This window comes from Canis lupus, chromosome 13, assembly GCF_048164855.1.
Source record: "Canis lupus baileyi chromosome 13, mCanLup2.hap1, whole genome shotgun sequence".
In the NCBI taxonomy this organism is placed as follows: Eukaryota; Metazoa; Chordata; class Mammalia; order Carnivora; family Canidae; genus Canis; species Canis lupus.
In genome coordinates, this window is record NC_132850.1 from 39,474,472 (window position 1) to 39,496,126 (window position 21,655).

The window sequence follows — 21,655 nt, forward strand, 5'->3', positions numbered from 1 at the left end:
CACGCACATGTACACACGCTCAAAAAAATGTTTTAGGATGCCCAGGTTTAATAACTGGCTTCCAACTCATTCTTTTGCTTAAAGCATTTTGGGTTGGCTGGGCTGGGGGGGGGGCAGGGAAGACCATTTATGCATTAGTTTCATATCAAGGGAGATTACCTATAAATTCACATCTTGGAAGAAAGCAGACTGTTTTACATTTGCCAGAGACGGTGGAAACACCTTCCCTCTTCATATCGTTCATTTCAGAGGGTAAGCATTTGCATGGAGTTCAAGAGAGATGCTGGAAAAAGCCTTTAGTGAAGAGTATTTCTGTCTTCTTGTCCTCGACGACCAAAAGCAAGAGTGCGATAAAACGCCTTTCCCGACTTGGTCGTCGCTGGCAATAGCCCTAGAGGCTTCTTGTCGGCCCGGGGCTCTCCCGGGCAAAGCTGTTCCTGGCAAGGGGGAGGCATCGGGCCGCCGGTCAGCGGCGGGAAGGGGGGACACCGGATCTGTTAAGTGAGCAGACCCTTTGGGGAGCAGCACTGGGGAGCCCCTCACGAGGCCGCTCCGAAACCCGGAGTTTGTACCACGCCGCTGCCAAGCTAGCAAAGGACAGTCATGAAAAGACAGTCAGGTCTGCTTTGCACCAGGTACCAGGTGCCTCCCGCCCCCCGCCGCAGTGACAGCAGGAGCCACTCAACAAACCCAAGACGCTCCTGGCTTGCTCTCTTTATGGGGGTCTTCTCCCGAATTCCATTACTCTGAAGACACGGTGAAACGGAATCACAGGAAAGGGCAGCGGCAGGGCTGACGGTACTCGGGGAGCACCGAGATCACCCCAGATCAGGAGCCGGCCGACCCAGGATGTGCGGGGGGAAAGGAACGGACGCACCACGCGGCTGAGAAGCGATCGCGTCAGCGAGTGGACTGGGGGGAAACGCACCCCGGCTCGCCGGTTTCCCTCCCGCCTCCCTCCCGGAACGATGCCACCTCTCCACCCAGGTGCGGCGGCATCCCGGCCCCCCTGCCCCCCATCCCTCCCGTTGTCACCGGGGTGGCCTGTGGAGGACACACTGTTAGGTAACTGGCGACCCGTCCAGGACGTCAGATCTCTGGGGGGCCGAGCCCAGGAGACCCCGCCGCTCTCCCTCTGCTTCCCTCCCTGCACTTGGTGGTAGCTTCCCCACCGCAGATCTGCTCTGTCCCACCCTTCAGACCTAGACCCTCCGGCGGAGCCCTCTGCCCATCACACCTGCGGCCTCACCTGCAGTAGCTGCTTCTGATTTAAACACACTAACTCCGGGCCTTGGGGGGATGACCAGCTTCACGGGTGCAAGCCGGCATGTGGCGGGGATGGGTCACCTTTCAGGGCTCTTAGCCACACTTCTGAGCTAATTCGTTCACGACTTTCACAGAACTGGTTTTTAAAAATATTTATTTTTATTTGGGAGAGAGAGAGCAGGAATAGGGGTGTAGGGAGAGGGAGAGAAAACCCCGGGCAGCCTCCCTGCTGAGCCTGCAGAGGGGCTCTGTCCCCCAACCCTGAGCTGTGACCTGAGCCGAGATCAGGAGCCACCTAACCAACTAAGGCCCCCGGGGCAGCCCCGGCTTTCACAGACTCTAAACGATAGAAGTCAGCCAAGAACCGCTTGTCGTCCGACAGATAACGACTCTGAGTGTCAAAAAGGATAAGTGGGTCACAGCAGGTCAGCCCACCGGGATGGCCAGGAAGGGGGGCCAGCGCGGTACTGACCCTGAAAAGGCAAAGCAGGCAAAGCAGGCAAACGGGCAAGGGGCATCTGCACTTATATGGAACCGGTTCTGCGAGGAACAGTCTTGACTCCACCGGGGTTTAGACCCCTGAGAGCTTTACTGTTTTGCGATCGTTACTCCCAAAGGGGCCAGCCTGGCCTCCCGTCCCCGGTGGGCGCCAGGCCACTTGACATTCTGCACAGGCCTCAGAAATTCCTGGTCACTTGGGGTCCCTAAGAATCCACATTTGGTACAGAACCCCAGTATCCAGGCCTGGTTCGAGGCTTAAAAAGCCCCCTGGTGGTTACAAAAGGCTGGATTTGTACCTTGTCCCCCTCTCCTTGGTTCTCCAGCTAGGAGTTGGGGGGTGGGCTGGTGAATCTTGGACGCCCCCCAGCCCTCCCTCCGTCCCGCTCTCTGTTGCGGAGGGGGTCTTCCCCGGGCAAGGATGGGGCCTCTGCTTCTCGGGCTGTGGCTGGATCCACGGGCGCCTGCGTGGCCTCTCAGGGTGACACTAGCACGGCCTTCCGTGTCCTCTTGTAGCAGGTGCCACCACCTGCCGCACACAGGCTCGACTGTGTATCCGGTGGGGCTCCTGGGGGACTAGGGGATGGGCCCCCAGCACACACTTGCTGTGTGAGAAACACCTCTCCGGCTTGACTTCCTCCCACCTCTCCTCAGGCCTCCTAGAGCCCACGCCCACCCACGCCTTGGATGGCACACACGGGGAGGGGGACCGCCCGGCCTCCTCCTGCGGCCTGGCTGCGTCCCTCCAGCCCTCTCCTCTCCAGCTCAGGCCGGGCCATCTGCCCATCACAAGTCCGCCTGTGGCAGGGGGTGCCAGTTTCCCTTCTGCTGGGCTCCCTCAGCCCTGGCTGAGCCTTCCTCTCAGAGCTCTTCTCCTCAGGCTTAGATGGCATGGGACACCTCCCCCTTCCCTCCAGCGCTCTCCTCAGTGGCTCCCACAGCTCCCCACCCTTCTCCCACACCAGCCTTCTACTTGCACAGGGACAGGTTCACCCTGGCTGGGGTCACCACCCCTGGCTCAGGCCTCAGCGGGGTAGCTGGCTGCATTAACCACAGCTTTCTCTGGAGAATGTTCGGGACTTAACATCTACAGGAAATTTCCCACTAACACCCTGGTCTACGAATATTACCTTCCAACAACTTCTCTCTCAGAGAGAGTTAAGGAGGGAAGCGAGGGTCTCATGCATCACTCAGTTTATTTTTTTTAATCCATATAAAAATTTTCTCAACGAAGAAAAAAACTACCTCTGATCACATACACGGAGGAGAGTGTGTAGCTTCTGTACATTTTAAAGATGTTCTAATAACTATTTTCATTTGTAAGCTACGTCCTCAATGTAGACAAAATAAAACTTCTGTACGTTCCAACAATTAGTTGACTCAGCGCAAATGGTAAGAAGTCAGATTTTTTAAAAAAGGGTTGGAATTAAAGGCAGCTAATGGTGTTTAAGTTGTGGACATTGTAGAAGAAGTGGAGACGTTTCAGGCATCACTGTAATTCTGTTGGCAGTAAATAACGTATCAGGCTCAAAGAGCAGTTACTTCGGGTGGATTAGCTATAACTGGTGTCTTCGTAAGATAAAATGGCTCTTCTTCTAGACACGTGGTTATTAGACCGAGTGCTGGAATTTTTTTTTTAATGCAAAAGAGTTTCCACCACGGAATTTCATTATACTTATGAAGATAATATTTCACGGTACAACTTGCATCAAAGTGCTGAGTTTTGAACAGTTCTGGGAAAGAAATTACTGGTGATAAGATTTCATCTGGGGCCCAAATTCCTAGAACAGCTGTGATTTAAATCTAAGTTTAATTAAGCTTCAGAATGTCTTCATCAATAAAGAATAATAATAGTTCTTGACCTACTTATGTTGTCAGGTTGTTCGGGAGCTCACATTAAGCTTCATCAGAGGGAACTTTTTCACGGCTAAACTTCTAGGACCTAGAATACAGAAGGCTGTCAAATGTATTTACTGAACCGGTGGACTCACAGAATGTGTTTGGAGCTTCTCTTACAAGAACATGGATTCCCGCTATTCATTATCATTTGAGGTTAGTCCGCTTTGTTGTGCAAGATCTCGGTCAATGACGTCACTGCTGACACATTTCTGGTAAAGGTCCCAGAAATCAGCCTTGTAGACTTCCTGTTAGAACAGGTCTCATTTTTCCTGCTCAAGTCTGACAAAGGGCTACTCACTTTGTTGGAGAGAGAAGGAAAGTCCGTAATTAGCACGCCAATGTGTTAAAGGCCGGCTTGTACAGAACCTGGAGACAATTCTACAAAAGGGATGTCAAACATCCCTCTGCAAATTTCATTTGCTTATTTCCAGGCTGACTTAGTTTACTTGAACTGAATTACCATGCAGTCCAAATCAATGGCGACTGGGGAAGGATATAGTAGTCTTACAACTGAGGTGTAGTCAATAATTGAATATTAATTTCTTTGAGGAAGGGAAGGTGTTATCATGTTATCTTTGGACCTCTATCCTGACGCTGGAAATGTTTTCTTAAGCTACAACATGTGTCTCATTCTTATCCCCAGTGTCGTACCCTGGGTCGCCAGGAATCCAGTTCAGAAAATATAACACATCTGCGTTCCAGTCTAATGACAACGTGTAAAGCATATTACCTATCTTCAAGGTTTTCTTACTAAAAGTGGACTCCTCTTCTGCTCAACTGGTAGCAATCCAGTAGTTTGTAATATATATTCTCTCTTCATCCTCATCCATGTCCTCTCTTGTTACTGGAACATTCTCAGATGGTGCTGTAACACCTTCTACTAACAATAGACTCCTTCCCTTGACCCAACATCCTTCTTGAGATCCTACTCAATTTCTATTCATCTTTAGCAGCAAAATGCCCCAGGGGGTGCCTATGTGGCCTCCATGTTCCCTTTTCCTGTACTCACCTGAGCCCATTCTACAGAAACTGCCTTTCTCTATACCCTCCACTCTGCCAAATCAGATTCTTCATTTTCCTTGAGCTCTGGCAGACTTGATCACTCTCTTCCATTTCTTGGTCTCTTTTGCTGGCTTGTATGAGTGGTCATCCTCTGATCCCTGGAGCCGTCAGTCCTCGATCCCTTTCCCTTCTCTGGCTACATGAGGTGGTCTCACCCAGTCCTGACTCTCAAATTTGTATCTCCAGTCTGGATCGCTCCCCAGCTCCACACTTGGATACCCAGCTGCCCTCTTGACACCTCTACTTTGATGATTAACAGGCATCTTTACCTTAAATTAGATGCCCAAACCAAGCTCCTGCTTACTTAATCTTCCCCATAGGCCTTCTTGTCTTGGCAAACGGCGACCCCCTTCTTCCAGTGGGAGCCATCCTCTTGCTCACATTTCTCACCCAATCCAGCAGCAGGTCCTGTTGAACCTATTTCTAATTCTTCTCACACTCCTATCACTGCCTGGTCCAAGCCACTACCTTTTCTCACTTGGATTATTCCATTAGCTTGCAAACTGGTTTCATTGCTTTCATCCTTGCCCCCTTCATGCTTATTTTCCATTCAATAGCCACCATGATCTATTTGAGGTGAAAGCTGCGTCAGGCCACTCTGCTCCCCTGAACTCACTCACAGGAGGATCCAGAGTCCTGACGATAGCCTGCAAGCATGTCCATCCTCTGGCACCCATCCCTGTCCTCCTCTCTCTGCCCTCCTCTCCTTCTATTCTTCTTGCTTACTTGGTTCTGGACAGCAAAGCACACTCCTGCTTCGAACCTCTGCATTTACCTCCCCTTCTGCCTGAAATATTCTCCCTCCTGCTCCTGTGTGATGGGCTCCCTCACTTCCTGCAGGTTCTACTCCACCATCATCTTCTCAGAGAAGCCTTCCCTGAGCATCTGGCATATTATAGCCGACTTCAGTCTGTGTTTTCCACACTATAAAAGGATTATTCTTTCAAGCAGAAATTGAACATTTAAAAAAAATTTAGAGCACAAGAATCTGTCTCCCTGGCACCCTGACATCATTCCAGGATAGATCCTGCATCTTTTGAGCTCAAAGCATGGGTTGCAAAGTGACTGTTTATGGAATGCATATTGCTACAGACGCAATCCCTTTCCCACTGTCAGGACCAGTAGTAAACTGGGATTCAAAGGCTGATGGCGGGTCTCGGAATGGAGAGAGCTGACAATAGCTCCATCCACTTACCAATACCAATTAGGCTCTGAAAACCTTCCAGGAGTCCTGCCAACAACACTGTGCAGCTAGTTTAATAAAGAAACGTGTATGAATAGAGCCCTCTGGTCAGATTCTACCAGAGATGAAATTTTCTGCTTTGTTCTAGCCCTGAAAAAAATGTTCTTTTTCTCAGTTTCTCCCCTGTATTTGTCATGATTCCCTTACACTTCAGGATGTTCGGAAATGGACCAGAAAGAATCCGACAAGAAAGAGGAAAGGTTCAGGGTGAAAGCTAAAGGTATAATGAAGTCCATTCCTTTTCTTGGATGACAGCGCTTCTAAAATAAAACAAAAACAAACTTGAAGCGTGAACAAAACAGCTTCAAAGGCAAAAGAAGAAAGAGCACCCTAACAAAGGGAGGCTCGGTCAGCAGCCAGTGGACTCAGCGGCTCCTTGAGCAGAGACTAAAATGAGATCTGTCAAAAGATGGAGGCAAAGAGATTGTGTTCAGGCGTGGATTAATGCCCTGAACACCCCAGTGTCTTTTCTTCCAGCAGTGACAGCCCTGCAGCCTCTTCTTCCAAAGGCTGCCTGGAAATCAGAAGATCAGAAACCTCTGTTTCTCCCGAGTTGCCCAGAGGCCTGGGTCCAGCCTTGGATCACTCCCGTCTTCCTGCCACAGATACAGGGATGGTCCTCCTCTCCCCTCCCGGGAGCTCTGTGACTTGCACAACTGTGTGTGATTCTCCTCTTCAACCACCCTCGAGTGTCTCAACTTCAGGGTTTTGGGTGGTGGTTGCTTTTAATTTTTATTTAGTTATATATTTGCCACTGGCTTTTTTAATAAAAGTTTCAGACTGACTATTTCATTTGCAGGGAATGCTGGCCTCAGGAAAATACTGTTACCTGTCATTTCTCTGCCTCGCTCAAGGGCAGTGCTATCAAACCTTGAGGATCATGGCCTTCCCCTGTGTTGGAGAGGAAATTCTTGGACAGATCACCTGCTGGAAGTGATAAGTCAGGTCACCGGTGGTTCTGGTTGTTCTGTCTGTGTGATCTGCTATTGAGCATTAATCAATCTAGCAGAAGCAGGAAGAATGAAATGCCACGTTTGGGCCCATCAGAAGTCCACTGGCATGGGACAGATTGCAGTGACCAATTCCTGTGGTCTGTCCCAATTTGCAGGTTTCCCTCTTTCACTCCCTCCTTCGTTGTTAACAGATTCAAATACTGAGAGCACACAAAATAAGCCCTCAGCTACCCAAGTAGGAGGGAACGTACAGGCTATGTGATGTCTGTTGTTCATTTGTAGAGATAATACATGACCTGCGTTCCCTAATAGGACAGCTGTAGCCCTAAATGACGACATACGATTATTTGTGAGATCTCTTCAGAAAAACTGAAGCAGAGAGGAAAAAGGGACACTGAAATTGAGATTGTATTGTACAGCTCCCCACTTTCTCCGGACGTTGCAGGGAATTTAAGCCAATTGGGATCACGCTGTTTATTGCAATCTGGGCTGTTTGGTTCTACTTCAAACGTTGGATGCCACCATTACTGATACATTTTCAGAACCATTAAAACACCGAAATATTAATAACTCATTCAGAAATGTGCCAATCAGCTTTTAAAAAAAAATAATATGAATTGCAGCAGAGGAGCTGGATTTTGCAGAGTAATACTGTTCTTTGCCTGTAACATCTTTTTATACATTATGTTCCCTTCTTGAAAACTGAGGCTGTCATTTTCTTTATTTAAATCCATTTATTGACTAGATGCTCAACATTGCTTCCTGCCTCTGGTAAAAAAGAAGTACTGGATGAGGCCGTTCCATTCACCAATGTTGAGGCCCCACTATTTCCCCATATCATCCGTGTAGAAAATATGGAAAAACGAGGTCTGGTTGAATGATTATCTTAAGTGACGCCAACCCAACAGGTCTCTGGTAGGAGATGCAGTTTCTTCCTTAGTCCTGTCTGCTCAGGACTAAACATGTTGGAGAGATTACTTGAAAGGCATGCTTTTTTGAAGTAAGCTTTTTTTTTTTTTTTAAGATTATATTTCTTTATGAGAGAGGGAAAGAGAGAGAGAGAGAGAGTGCGCACACAAGCAGAAGGAGAAGGAGAAGCAGACTCCCCACTGACCACGTAGCCCCGATGCGGGACTCGATCCCAGGACTGAGAGATCATGACCTGAGCTAAGGCAGACGCTCAACCCACTGAGCCCCCCGGGGCCCCCAGAAGTAAGCTTTTTAAATCAGCGCATGATGTGGTTGGGGAGGCTCACTGATACACGGAGTGCTGACCAAGCTTAAAAAGACACTGATAGACGAGGATTATTGGGCGAACAACCTGATAGAGCTGTTTTTGCTGGAAAGGGGTGATGTCAGGGTAAAACCCCGCAGTAGGTCACACACCCCAGGCTGAGGGCTGAGGAGGGAGGTGTGGACCGTGGCCACCGGTAAAGGCTGGGAGACTGTCATGAAGAACGCTCAGCAGTAAACAATGTGTTGCTGTTGTTAAGCGCGAGCACCCACAGGCCGAGCGGCCGGGATGCCTGGGGCCCCCGGCCCGCTGGTTGGGGGGGCGGCTGGCGGCGACGGGGGGACTCGAATGCCCTGTAGCCTGAGAGAACCTCCGGCAGAGGGGAGCCGACTTCTCCCCGCCTCCGCAGGGCCTCTACTTCGTACAGTCCACGTGGCCTTGTGTAAGCGGCACACCCTCCTTGCTTTCCTCTCCTCCTCATACGTTGTATCAATTGGTGCTGCCTCCGATAATAATGGTGATGAGCTAATTTACCAGACCTAGTAGGCGGGGGATATACTACTATTCCAGATAATTTTTCTTTTCTTTTTTTAAAAAAGATGTTACTTATTTATTCATGAGAGACGCAGAGAGAGGCAGAGACACAGGCAGAGGGAGAAGCAGGCTTCAAGCAGGGAGCCCAATGTGGGACTCGATCCCAGAACCCCAGGGTCACGCCCTGAGCCAAAAGTAGATGCTCAACTGCTGAGCCACCCAGGCTCTCTGTAGATAGTTTTTCTAAGAGATGAGGGAACATCCCAATTTGTCTCTAATCTGGGGTCCTAGAAACCTGTGGCTTTGTGGTGCCTATAACTTTGTATAATCTAGTCTATATATATTTACAGCGTGCTTATTACAGGGAATTTTAAAATGATGGAGGGAGAGTCAGGCCTTGCTACTACACTGCCAACATACACTTCACCATAAGAGAAAAAAAATTTTAAATATAAAATATAATGATAGATTTTGATGTATGTTAACTCATAAAGTATTTGAAAGTATTTAAATAGGGGCATCAGCCATGAATCCTTGCCAAAGAGCTCCAGTGCTAACTGGGTTACACACAGATGGGAACTTCTTATAGTATTCGAACTCTCTTCAAAGAACTATGATTTCCACACTAGTGGAGAGGTATTAGTTTAGGTTTAGAAGCTGGAAGATAGATAGTTTTATAAAACATTGTTAAATATGATGAGCTTTACTTTACAGTGCATTTATGCCCAGTTGTTAGTTGAAAAAGCATAGTGTAGAAGTTTTCTCAAAATAATGGATACTTTCTAATAAAACAACCCATACATGAAGCTTTAGAGCATGTAAAATACTTGGACAACTACTCCTTTACTTGTGCCTCACAAAAATAATGTGAAGTGGGCATTAATTTCATTTTAGGAAGAAAAACACCAAGATTTCAAGTGGCTGAAAGGCTGGTTCAAGGTTATGGAGGTAATAGATAACTGAGATGGGCTGGCTTTTTTAAAACCCTTGATCTCATGACTTCAGATCCGGTATTTTTAAAAAGCTCATTAAATTAGGCATGAAACACTGAAATCAATACTTGTGTGATACGACAATTTTCTATCAGACATTTTCAGAATGTCTAAGTGGGTTTATTTAGGCACCCACTTTTTGTTGGCACTGCCCGCAGAGAAGCCATTCCCATCTCCGGTCACGGCACTCTGGCCATGTGAGGGGCTCCTTTCTCACCCCTCAGTCTGTGTGGTGCATGTGGTGGAAGCTGAAATCCCCTCTAGGTACATGACCTACGTCTGGCTAATCACATCACATATGTGCGCACACACACCCTCTTTCGTAATTCGCTCTGGACAGATAAGTGATCCAAAAAAACAGGCTGATCTGAACCAGTGGGCCTTAATCCTGGGACTTTTTTTGGGGAACTCTTGGAAGGATAAACCCTCTTTCTTGTAGTTTCCTGTTGAACAGGAACTGGATTTGAAACTCCCCCATATAGAGAAAGCCTGTTTGGGAGAAGAGCCAGCCCAGAGAGCAGAGCTGAACCATGAGAAGCCAAAGAACAAGACATGATAGCAGCACCTGGACCCATGTCTCCCTGGACTTTGCAGTGGAATGATTCAAACACACGTCCCTTTTTTTACTTTAAGACACCTTGAGTTGGATTTCTGTTACTTGCATGTAGCTACAAGAGTCCCTGCAGGTGTATTACCTCAGTCGTATACAAACGGAATTAGCTGAGAGAAGAAAAATAGCCCTATTTCCTCCAGACATTAAAAGACCCTGTCTGCATTTTTTTTTTTTTTACATTGGAAGAAGAAAAGGAAGGGGTGGGAGAAGAGAGAGAGAGAGAGAGAGAGAGAATGAATAAGCAAATTCTCCTACCCTTGAAAATTTATCAAGGTCACATTATGACAGCCAAAACTCTGACTTGCAGACCCAAGAACTGGACTGAATATAATGAGAAACATTCCAAAGATTTAACAAGTGGAAAAATAGTCTGGTGTGCCTTTGTAAGCTGCTCACTGTCAGCAAGCCGAAGGCACCAGGAAATATCATGAGGTCAATTCCACTGAAATAGGGTTTTTATATACTGTCAGGTTTCTTATTTATTCAGTCAAAACTAGGATCTTTTATACTCATGTGTGTGTGTGTGTGTGTGTGTGTGTGTGTGTGTGTTTAAATTCATGGTCTGTTTTTAATTGGGAACATTCACTTTGGTTAAGTACCAGGACCTGGAGACAGGGAGGAGACATCAAAACTTCTGCAGTAAAATAAATGAAGGTGTTTAGGTCTGAACTGGCACCTGTCAGAACCAACTCCTGATTGCCTAATTTGCCTTGCTGATGGACTTGACGGAGAATGAAAGAATACAGACTTGTAAGACGAGCATCAAAATCTAAAAAGCGAATCCATCGGAGTGATTCTCCCTCCCACTTCTTCCCATTATTTTTGTTTTTAAACTGATGTACAGGATCGACAGTAACACTCCAATGTTTCCCCCAAAGACGCTAATCACATTGGAATTTCCAACCCCAACGTTGTCATGGGGAGAGCAGTGTATATTTTGAGAAGAGGCAATTATCTGTCCACATTAATAAACAAAGTACACACACATCGGGTTTAAATTCCAATTATGGAAGCAACCTTTTCCACTTTTGCTTGGTGTGATGCCTTTGGGAATAGGTGGCTGGTGGTCTAGAGTTCTTGACTCGAAACAGGGCACAGATATCATCATCAACATCCCAAGTTATCTCTGAAGCTGGTGTGTCAGCTTGTCAACCTGACAAGCTGTCAAATCAGGAGCTCCTGATGGAAGAGCTTACTGAGTTTATTCTTAACTTTCTTTCTTTCTTTCTTTCTTTCTTTCTTTCTTTCTTTCTTTCTTTCTTTCTTTCTTTCTTTCTTCTTTCTTTCTTTTCTTTCATTTGGGTTAGGTATTATCTGTGCTTGAGTATCAGGAGTTGCTCTCTAGACCTTCATGGAAGAAAATTTTGAAGTCACGGACAGGATGAGCCTTTCCAAGCAGTGGCTAGGTGATAGAAATCTAAACTCAAACTTGCCATTAACTTATGAGCATTTAAAAAAAATCTGGTGCTAACACAGTAATAAGAAAACTTAGTTTGAGGGAAAAATCGCTTTGTTAAATGGTGTTCCTTGAGCATAGTTGTGCTGTTTTCTGAAGGCTGGTTCTGTGAATTCCCATAATACCAGAGCAGTGGGTAGAATTTCTGGAAACAACAGACTTGCTCTCCCAGGTAAAGTGTGAAAGAATAAATGACCATCTTCCTTCTTTCCCAAAGATGGCTAAGCATTTGCCTATGGCCTGAGATACCCATGCCTTTCTAGTGATTTTGTGTACTGTGTATTTCAAGCAAGTTCTAAATTTCACTTAAGGAAAAAATAATACCTCTTTCTCACTTAATGTTTTGCCCTGCCATGTTAAAATAGTAATCACACGCCATTACTATAGATATTCTTTGCTACCTACCTTTTGAAAAAAGTTTTTTATTTAAACTCCAGTTAGTTAACGTATTGGTTTCAGGTGTACAATGTAGTGATGCAAAGGAGCGATTAAGGAGTGGCCTGAATGTGGCCTGAATTTGTAGAGAACTATTCCATCTGTCTTCTGCTTCTTCTGGCTTTGTGCTCACAGCACACACCCCTTTTCCATCATGATAGATGCTTCTTGGCAGCCTTCATATTTATACAACTAAAGTAATAAAGAACAAAATTCCACTTCCATTGTCCATATATATTCTACGCATGGATAATACTGGAACAACAACAAAGATGGTCTTTGTGGAATATTACAACCACTTGAGTGAGACTTACTTTTCTAGTATCTTTGGCGTCACCTGGCCCCATCATGAACCAGGGACCTCTGAAGTAGGGACTGACAGGTGACCGACCAGTCTGAATTGAGAGTCCTAGCATCGATGTATCAACACAGTGATTGACAGTTTAGAATATGCTTACACATAAATGATCTCGTCTGACACACACAAATCCCAGAGGCAGGCTTTAGCCTCATCCATACCCGAAAACAGAAGGTCAGAGAAACCACGTGACTTGTTATAGGTCACAACAGCCACAAAGAAACCAAATCAGAACTCCAACTGAAGAAGCCACTATTTCCAGAAAACATGCACCAGAACTTGTCTGCCCGCCTCGTAGGCTCGTGCCCACATGCAAAGCTTTCACAAACGTGAGTAAAAGGCAGAGTTCTACCTAGACACGTACAGAGAGGGGTCTCCACTGAAAGGCTTAACAAATAACCATGACAGTTTTGCATTAAAGGGTTTTACGGTGATAACATAAGAGCTGATTCAGTAAGTCTCCACTAAACCACTAGTGATTTTATCCTCACTCTGCTTGCTGAGCCTACGTGAGTGTAATCTATTCTAGCACCTGGGAAGTTTGTATTTGTTGAACTGTCATTAAAATGTTGTGTATCATGTAAAAATATGTATTTATATTATTCAAGACAGCACAGGGTACTGAGAGCCTTAGAGGAGCCAGGCCGTGGTCGGGTCGGCAGAGTGTGAGGCCCTGCTTTGCCATATGCCAGCCCTGGGGTGATGCCCTCACCCCCCAGGCTTCCTTGAGTACAGGATGGGCCGATGGGGAGGTGAGATAAGATAAAGCACAGAGGCTCCCAGACACGGATTTGGAAGAGCTTCCACCTGACTTCGTTTCTGTTTCTCTTCTTTTAACGACAACAGAAGAACAAACATTTGTAGAGCTACTAAAATATGTAAAATGAGGTCAAATAAAGAAGTAAGTGATCACTTGTACTTAGCAAGTAATACTGTTTGGATCAAGAAACATTAGGCTTTCAACTGAATCAACTTTCTACTGACCAGGGTGCTATTCACACAAAGCCTTTGCAGTGCCTTACATAATCCCCCAGGCGAGTTCTGATTTGATTTCCTTCTGGCTGTGTGACCTGGACCACTCGAGACTTGTGGTTTCTCAGTCTCCTGGTCTTCAAAATGTGGATAATGTCTATTTCTCAGATTTACGTGCATCAGATAAGGTAATCACCCTGAATACTGATATTTTGATTTAGATGAGAGGCTTCAAAACACCAGGACTTCTCCATTATGGATTTTCCTCATTAATGTCAAGCTAACATTTGTGCAAAGATATGTATTTCTCTTACTACTTGGGAGCCCTTTTTCTTTTGTGAAAATGGGAGCATCATTTCACTTTTCCATATGTGTTTTTTGTAAATGCAGGACTTCTATAAATGGTGATAAGTTTCACATCGGGAAACTCTTTTTCCTTTCTTTATAACTTTGGAAAATGTGGTTCCTAAACTTTATTAGCTCCATTACTCTCCTTTATTATTCATTTTTTAATTTTTATTTTTTTAAATGATTTTATTTATTTATGAGAGAGAGAGAGAGAGAGAGAGAGGCAGAGACACAGGTGGACAGAGAAGCAGGCTCCATGCAGGGAGCCCGACGTGGGACTCGATCCCAGGACTCCAGGATCACGCCCTGGGTCAAAGGCAGGCGCTGAACCACTAAGCGACCCAGGCGTCCTTATCATTCATTTTTTTTTAAAGATTTTATTTATTTATTTGACAGAAAGAGAGAATGAGAGAGATGCACAAGTAGGGGGAGTGGCAGGCAGAGGGAGAGGGAGAAGCATGCTCCCCACTGAGTAGGGAGCCTAATGTGGGACATGATCCCAGGACCCTGGGATCATGATCTGAGCCAAAGGCAAACACTCAATCGATGGAGCCACCGAGGTGCCTCTATTATTCATTTTAAGATTATTCTGACTTCCAAATATCACTCAAGAGAATTTCTAAAGATTGTGAGGTGGCCCTAAATACTGGAAATTATTTGTCCCCTTTCTGATCTATTTTCCACATTTTCACTTGCTTTTCCATCTCTACAGAACTCGGACTAAGAAGCTGACCTGCCGTGTGTAATAGGTACATGAGTAGTTGTGCAGGATAGTTTGTACTAAAATAAGGTAACAGATGTGAAAGTACTTTGAAAATTTAAAAGCCCTAAGTTGTTACTATACAAATGTGAGTGCGACATTCATTTAGTAGAGGTACGTCAATGTGGGAACACTTCAGAGCTTCTGGGCTAATGAGTCCAATTTAGAACTGTAGGCTAGAAAAGCAATGTTTTCAGCATGACAGAAACCCATTGTTTAGATGTGATTATATCATTACGTTTGCTGGGTTAAAAAATGCTGTCAGTACTGAACTCAATTCTGTGAATAACATGTTCATTTAAGACAATTTGATGCCAGAACATTGCTTATATCAGAATACGAGTAAGCAATAGCCACAGCATCTAAAATCCTTTGTATTCCCAAATAGGTATTTTTCACATTGGTTGAAGTTGAACGCAAGTAAACATCACTCTGGTGTTACTTTTGAAAATCATTTGCCAATGAACAAATTTAATAGCGGAGGGGACATTAAATTTATCTACATTTAACTTTACACATTGGTTTTCCAAGTTAAGCAAAGCACTTTCAAACATCTATTGAGCAGACCTTAAGAAGGCAACACTGCCATGAATTACAGCTGCTACCAAGATCTCTGGGCCTATGACTAGAATTCCAGATCACTCTGGTGGGGCCTCTGTCACTTGATGGACAGTGGTTTCTGAGAACATGGATCTGGCCTGGTGATTTTCTCTTAATTGCATTTTCCTTTCCTTTACGTAAGAAAGCCTGAAGATGGACTTCTATTGTTTGGTGGGAAACAGACTGGTTAGGCAAGCCTTGCCCATGCTATGTAAGCAAGCCCCTTGGGAGAAAGACCCTGGAAAGGAAACTCAGGGCCCCAGCTCCTGGCTGGAAGGAGGTGTAACTAGCTGCTTGCTTGCTGAAATTTTAATCTCTAATTCAAGCCTTTAGGAAGACTCCATTTTATTGGCTAAGCACATAACCTCGGGGAAGAATGCGGTCTAGAGAGGGTAAGAAGGATTGTTAAAAAAGCAAATGGATTTAAAACATCATTATAACAAACGACCAGAAAAGGAATGATAAGAAAAAGCATCAGTTGAGGGGCTGAGTAGTAGAAAAGCACTTAAATAAAACTGTTCAAACACCAAATCACTGAGTATTTCATATTTTGACAGGTTCGAGCTTTGAAACTATTTTTAAAAGGTCCACATTCATTTCTCCACAATTTTTGGCATTTCTAGACTAGGAAACAGTCCCAAGAGAAACAAATATATATATATAAAAAAAAAAAACAACCAACTTCAATTAACACAACTGAAAGAGTCGCGATCCCACAATCCTTTTTTCTTATTGATCAGATTCCTGTAGTGCCAACTCCTATTTTCTCTGCAGCCAAAGTGCTGTATCGAGCGGCAGGATTTCAGAAAGGTCTAATACACTCAGGTTGGTCCGTGTCTGCACCTGGCATTCGATCATTGTGAGCAGGACACATGAGGAAAATAACACGTTCACACAGGCCCTCTGTGGCCCCCCATGTCCCATCCACCCCGCTCATCTCATCCTCCTTCTGCTTCTGGATCTTTCTCGTCTGGCCAAATACAAGTTCATGCAGATTTCAAGGTGAGACCATTCCTGAAAGGGACGCCTTCTGACTGGACAGGAAAAACATCTGAGCTTTCAATACTGGCCCTCGCTTAGGAATCTCATGAAAGAAGTTAAGGGAGCAGTCCTGCTAGGTTACCTCTGAGTGTTCACACGCAGGCAGAAGAGTAATTAATTTCCTCTTTGAAAAAACTGTGCTATGTGCAGAAATCTCAGAGATTATATGAGCATCTCAAATAGGTGACTCTGTTTTTGAGGTTGGCATAGCCAATAGTCGCTAATGCTCTTGAATGAAGCATCCTCGTCTACCCAGGGAAGGGAAAGCTTCAGAAAGGACCCAGTGTGCACTAACACACAAAGACCTCAGGGCTCAAAGTTAAAACAAACCACGTCACTGAAATGCTGCCATTAACCAGATATGGGATCCATAAACACTAACAAGCTGCAGGAAATATCTGAACAGCTTGGGGAAAAAGCTTTCAGACTCTTTAAAGGAACACCAGTGAAAACAGAAGTAAGGATTAAAAGCTAATGTTTAAAAAGAGTGAGAGGGAAGATTATTCATTACTTGTATCTCGTGCATTTTCATCTCCCTTCAATAAAAAGGTTGCCTGTAATCCTAGCATCGCCATTCCCTGCACAAAGAACCCAGAGAACAATTCAATATCGAGAGAGCTGGAAGGAGCTGCAATACACCAGACCCTCCTTCTCTCTCTCTCTCTCTCTCTCTCTCTCTCTCTCTCTCTTTCTCTCTCTTTCTCTCTCCAGGGCATTTGCCGGCAGGATGGCCATGGTTTCCAGAACATTCTTTTCGCATTTTTTTCTTTCACGAGCCGCAGCACAGAATGTTTACCAAAGGCTTTTCGAAACAGAATCTCACCACAAGAAAGATATTTAACAAGCAAAGCAGAGCAATTACAGTCGAATTTTCACCTCAAGATTCTCATCTTAGGTGTGGGAGGCAGAGAGAAGCCTCTTAACACACCAGTCTGAACCCGGGAGGAGGATGCAGAGTCGATTCTGCCGGTCGTCGTCAACAAATCCAAATCTTGACTTCTCAGACAACTGCAGCGCTAGCTGCCCCTCTGACTGTGTTAAGAGCAGCTGTGCTGTTTGGTTACGGCCGCCTCACGTTTCTGAGCAGCCATCTGAGGGCAGGCTAGACCCCGGCCTCTCTACGGAAACCATGGAAAAGGGTTCTTTATTTCAGTTCTCTGGGTCAGGCAGCGTCATGACCTTCAACTCCTGGAGGTGAGACTATGAGACGACGCAACCCTGTACAAAGGCGTTAACTTGGGAGAAAGCTAACGACACCATGAGGCGTCAGTATGTCCCTCCGACTACTGCTCCATCATCTAACCGACTCACGTTTTATCACCCAGACTTTTGTTATTCACTTCCATCGTGATTCGATTCGTACATGGTATGATTCCCCTTGGCGCAAAGGCTTTCCAGGTGCAACAAGATCAGATGATTGCTCCCCTAAGAACGGATAACAAGGGTCTGTGTGTGCATTCCATTCCTGGGGAGGTCTGTTTCGGTCTGGTCCAAGCGAGTGCGGAATGAAAGCCATGGCATACACGGTAACATTCCGGTTGGGTGGACGACAGGCGTCCGCACACCGTTCAGCTAGTGCTCGATATCAGGATGCATTACCTTGCTATGGGGGAAAGGTAAAAACATCACAGAGGCTTTTAACACCTTACCTGGGCCATCTGCCTCTCCAGTTTTGATCGGGGAATATCATCAAAGTAGTTTTCATTTCTTCTCCTCCTTGCATCGCCCTGCATGATAATGTGAGGAACGTCTAGGGAGCCACCAGTGGTGTAAGTGCTTTGGCTAAGTGATGGAGACAACTGAGGAGGAGTGTGATTACCACTGGGATCCTGAATGGAAATACATCATGAAATAAATACCATGTTCTTGTGGCTAACCTTTGCTTTCACAATTGTGAAATACTGACAAGACAAATTGCAGGGGTAAGGAGTCATTTCTGAATCAATTGCCAAGGAATGGGTGATATGCCGCCATTTTATGAATGGCGTGATCTAGGCAATACTTCCCCCCTAAGTATTTCAGGTCAAAAGTTGAAAGGATAATCAATCAGACCCTGTTTTCTTGCACCCAGTGCTACGGAGGAGCTCAGGAGAGAGGCACACACGTGTTGGGCACCCCTGACACTATCGTGCGTGTTTACAAGGGAAGGAAGTACTTGTTCACGTGGACAGAGTGTCCTCACTGTGGTAGATGCATGAACCGAAAGCCCTGAGGGGGCCTAATGGGTCTTGATTCTCCTTCAAAGGGTGGTCTGGCAGTCGGGCAGGGAAGAGGACACAGTATGGAAACACAGCATGTCACACGCAGACTGCAGAGCAATGCATATAATGACAGAGGATGCGTGTCAACGGCAAAGATGACTCAAGCTGAGGGAAAGTGGTCAGAAGACGAGGGGCGGCAGAAGGCTGGGCTCTAGTGTCTGCAAGTCAGAGGAGGGTTGGACTGTGCTGGGTTTCCAGGCCACTTCTCCCCCCATTGTGCTGGGCCTCCTGTGACCGATTAAGACCCTGCATTCTTTCGGGGGGGATCTCTGGCTCTGATCTGTTTGTTGTTCTCCTAAATCTCTTCCAGGGAAGCAGGAGGAGAGGTTCAGGAGGGGAAGGAAAGAGAGCCAAGTAGGTAGGAGGAGTCACTCGTCTAAAGAGGCCTGTTAGGATGTTTACACTGATGGCACCTGTAGCTTTCCCTCCTTTCGTGTAGCGACATGAAGGTGAGACAATAACCCCTTCCTAGCTCTATTCCCCCCCTAACTTACTTGAGACTTCCATGGCTGAGAAGAAAAAAAATACGTCCTATTCCTACTGTCACTGCTCCCAAAGCCCCCAGCTGGTCTCCCAACGTGCCTGTGTGTCCCATTGCCCCGTGTCCCTCCTGACTGCCCCCTCCAGCCACACCTCCTGCATTCCCTAACATTGTTGTGTATCTTCTCCTTTCACAGTGAAGCAGACTCAAGATCTTAACAGCTCCTTGGCTGCCTGGCCCTCTGCTGTGCTGGCAGGAGCTATGCTGTTTGCTGAAGTTCACTGATAACAGGCTTTCCGCCGCATTTCATCGCTGGCAGTTACATCTAGGCGCCATGCTCATGAGCACTGTTTGCTGTCCCTGCCTTGGCTGACACGTGCAGGAAAGGGATCAGAGGCAAGTGCAGGACTAAATAAAGAGAAAGGAGTTGGAACTCTCCAGCTGGTCATGGAGATCCCAGCCTTTTGATGAGTTTTTGAAAAGTTCCAATAGGGCCTCACAAAAACCAGTGACTGTTGGTGGCTCCTTTCCACCGCCATTTTGCCGGCGGTCGACTCTGGCTCTCTTGTTCTCTCTGCTCTTCCCTTCCTGCCTTCCTTCTCCTGCCACTTACTTCACTTTCCTCTCCCCTGAATGGTTTCTCTCTAGTTTCTCTGCCCCCGTAATCCTAAAATATAGCTGAAATCGTTTCCTCAACTTTCAAATTCTCTATTCTGAATTTTTGAAGTGGGGTAAAGCCGACAAACTTCCACTTCCTAGGAAAAGGAGACCCTAGGGTCAACTTTAAATTGATCTTCCCTTAATTGTGGTCCTCAAGTGATTTCCTTTCTGTGAGTCTGAGGAGTCTCACAGAAAACTCATTTCCTCTCACTTGGTGCAGATGGGAGAGTGTGGGGAGGGAGTAGAGGGAGTGGTTCTTTAAAGGTGGTGGTTTGTCAGAAGTACATCTATATCCCCAAAATAGATATTTAACCCATTGAGAAAAAAAACCAAATCTCATCTTACAAAATACAATAAAAAGTGAGACCGTTTTTATACAAACGGCCTGTACCTCCTGATCCATTGCTTTGGTCATTTTATTTTATTGCACAAAATAATTTTTGAGGATAAGAGTGGAGAACAAAACGAACTAGCGGGGCACTTACCCTGAGGGTGATGGACCGAGGGGGCTTCTGTGGTGGATCGTCGTGCAGCCTGTCTCCCAGAGATGCCAAAATACGTTTCCTGTGGCCAATCAAATTGATTTTTAAAACCTGAAACGACATATATTTGGGTTAAATACTTCATTTGAGAGAAAAAAAATTTCACATGCCCTAAAAGAAGAGAGAGTGAAGGGATTTGTGCAGTTACCTCCACCCCGTGAGAGATGTGGCATGAAATTAGAGTGGGCCCTTGACTCTGGAAAGATGGGAATGGCACAGGCCGAGTCCAGAGGGGCAATGGGGTAGGGACGGTGCTCCTTTCACTCGAGCTGCCCTAGCACTGGGTTCTCCACCCAGCAACTACAGCTCTTTCCAAAGGACAAGTCAAGTCTTATGCCTTACTAGCCGAAAATGCTCCAATAGCTTCCCATTCTCTTAAAATAAAATCGGGGTCCTGACCGGCCCCAAGGCCCAACAGGGCTGGATGCCCTCTGCCTCTTTCTGTGTCCCTCCATTCAGGATGCTCACACTGGCCTTCTCTGTTCCTTACTCATCCTTGTCTTGGGGCCTCTCTCCCTTTTTACCTGGAATGCCCCCCTCAAGATTTGCAAATGACGCCTTCTCATCCCTCTGGAGCTCAAGTGTTGTCTCCTCACAAAAGCCTTCTCCCCCACCTCGCTGAGAGAACCACGTCCTCAAACCCCCGTCATACTCTACCCTGTGATCCTCTTTTTGTCATTTTCTGACATGACTTTGTTTATAGGACCAGTGTCTGTGTGCGCACGCATGTGTGTATACACGCCTCTCTCCCCCAGGTAAGCTCCCTGCAAGCAGGGCCTGGTCTATCCGCATCATTATGATTTCCCCAATGCTCAAAGCAACTCTTGAAATAATAGGGGCTCAATGAATATGAAAGATTGAAGTTCATGTAGATAGAAGTAGCAGAGTAGGGTTAGAAGCAAGCACTGCCCACCTGGGGGAAGACTCAGGGTCTCCCTGGGACGGGATTTCAAAGGGCACTTCCTAGAAGAGATGACAAAGGGAACCAAGACTTGAAGAGAGCCTCAGTCCCCACCCCTTGCAACCTGCTTTCCACCATCCCAACATCCTTCTCTGGAAAGGGGTTCTTCCTGCTTCACAGAAGAGGAGCCTGAAGTTCAGGGTGGTTAAGTAGCCTATCTGAGGGCCGGTACGTGGTAGCTTTGGGATTTGAATCAGGGTTGCTAGATTCCTAAACCTGTTTTACTCCCAAGTAAACTGCAAAGTTTGGGCATGTCTCCAAATATTACTGACTTCTACAACAACATGTTGTAAATCCATTCATAAGAAATGCTTTAACCTTTTCGTTGCCCATGTGTAGTTAGTTCTAGGGCAGAACTGGGACTCTTGGGCTACTGGTTCCTAAAGTATACTCTCCACTGTATAAGTGATTTAAAAAAAGAAAAATCTCTCTTTTCAAGTTTTAAAGGGGAGAGAGAGGCATTTCTTTGGCATTCATCCCATGCCA

General features: G+C 46.0%; 1 protein-coding gene and 1 long non-coding RNA gene across 23 annotated transcripts in view; one reads left to right on the plus strand and one right to left on the minus strand.

Moving 5' to 3' along the window:
• Nucleotides 1–21,655, minus strand: part of ANKS1B (ankyrin repeat and sterile alpha motif domain containing 1B) — a 1,043,873-nt gene that overhangs the window by 60,486 nt on the left and 961,732 nt on the right. For 14 of the 21 annotated variants that reach the window (XR_012005947.1, XM_072773224.1, XM_072773225.1 and 11 more), the window contains 2 exons: nucleotides 20,152–20,259; nucleotides 17,914–18,093 (listed from right to left, as the gene is read on the minus strand). Coding sequence is in view for 20 of the 21 variants with exons in the window: in XM_072773224.1 (XP_072629325.1) it covers nucleotides 17,914–18,093; nucleotides 20,152–20,259 (288 nt within the window). In the remaining variant the exon portion in view is untranslated. The remainder of the gene's footprint in view (nucleotides 1–17,913; nucleotides 18,094–20,151; nucleotides 20,260–21,655) is intronic. The other 7 variants (XM_072773229.1, XM_072773228.1, XM_072773227.1 and 4 more) reach the window with 2 other exon arrangements.
• On the plus strand, nucleotides 797–20,027 carry LOC140602946 (uncharacterized). Of its 2 annotated transcripts, XR_012005966.1 has the most exons (4): nucleotides 797–987; nucleotides 3,643–3,816; nucleotides 18,836–18,974; nucleotides 19,203–20,027. It is a non-coding gene; the product is annotated as an uncharacterized lncRNA (long non-coding RNA). The 2 variants fall into 2 exon arrangements; XR_012005967.1 differs by lacking the exons at nucleotides 18,836–18,974; nucleotides 19,203–20,027 and adding an exon at nucleotides 6,768–7,898 and having other exon boundaries at nucleotides 851–987.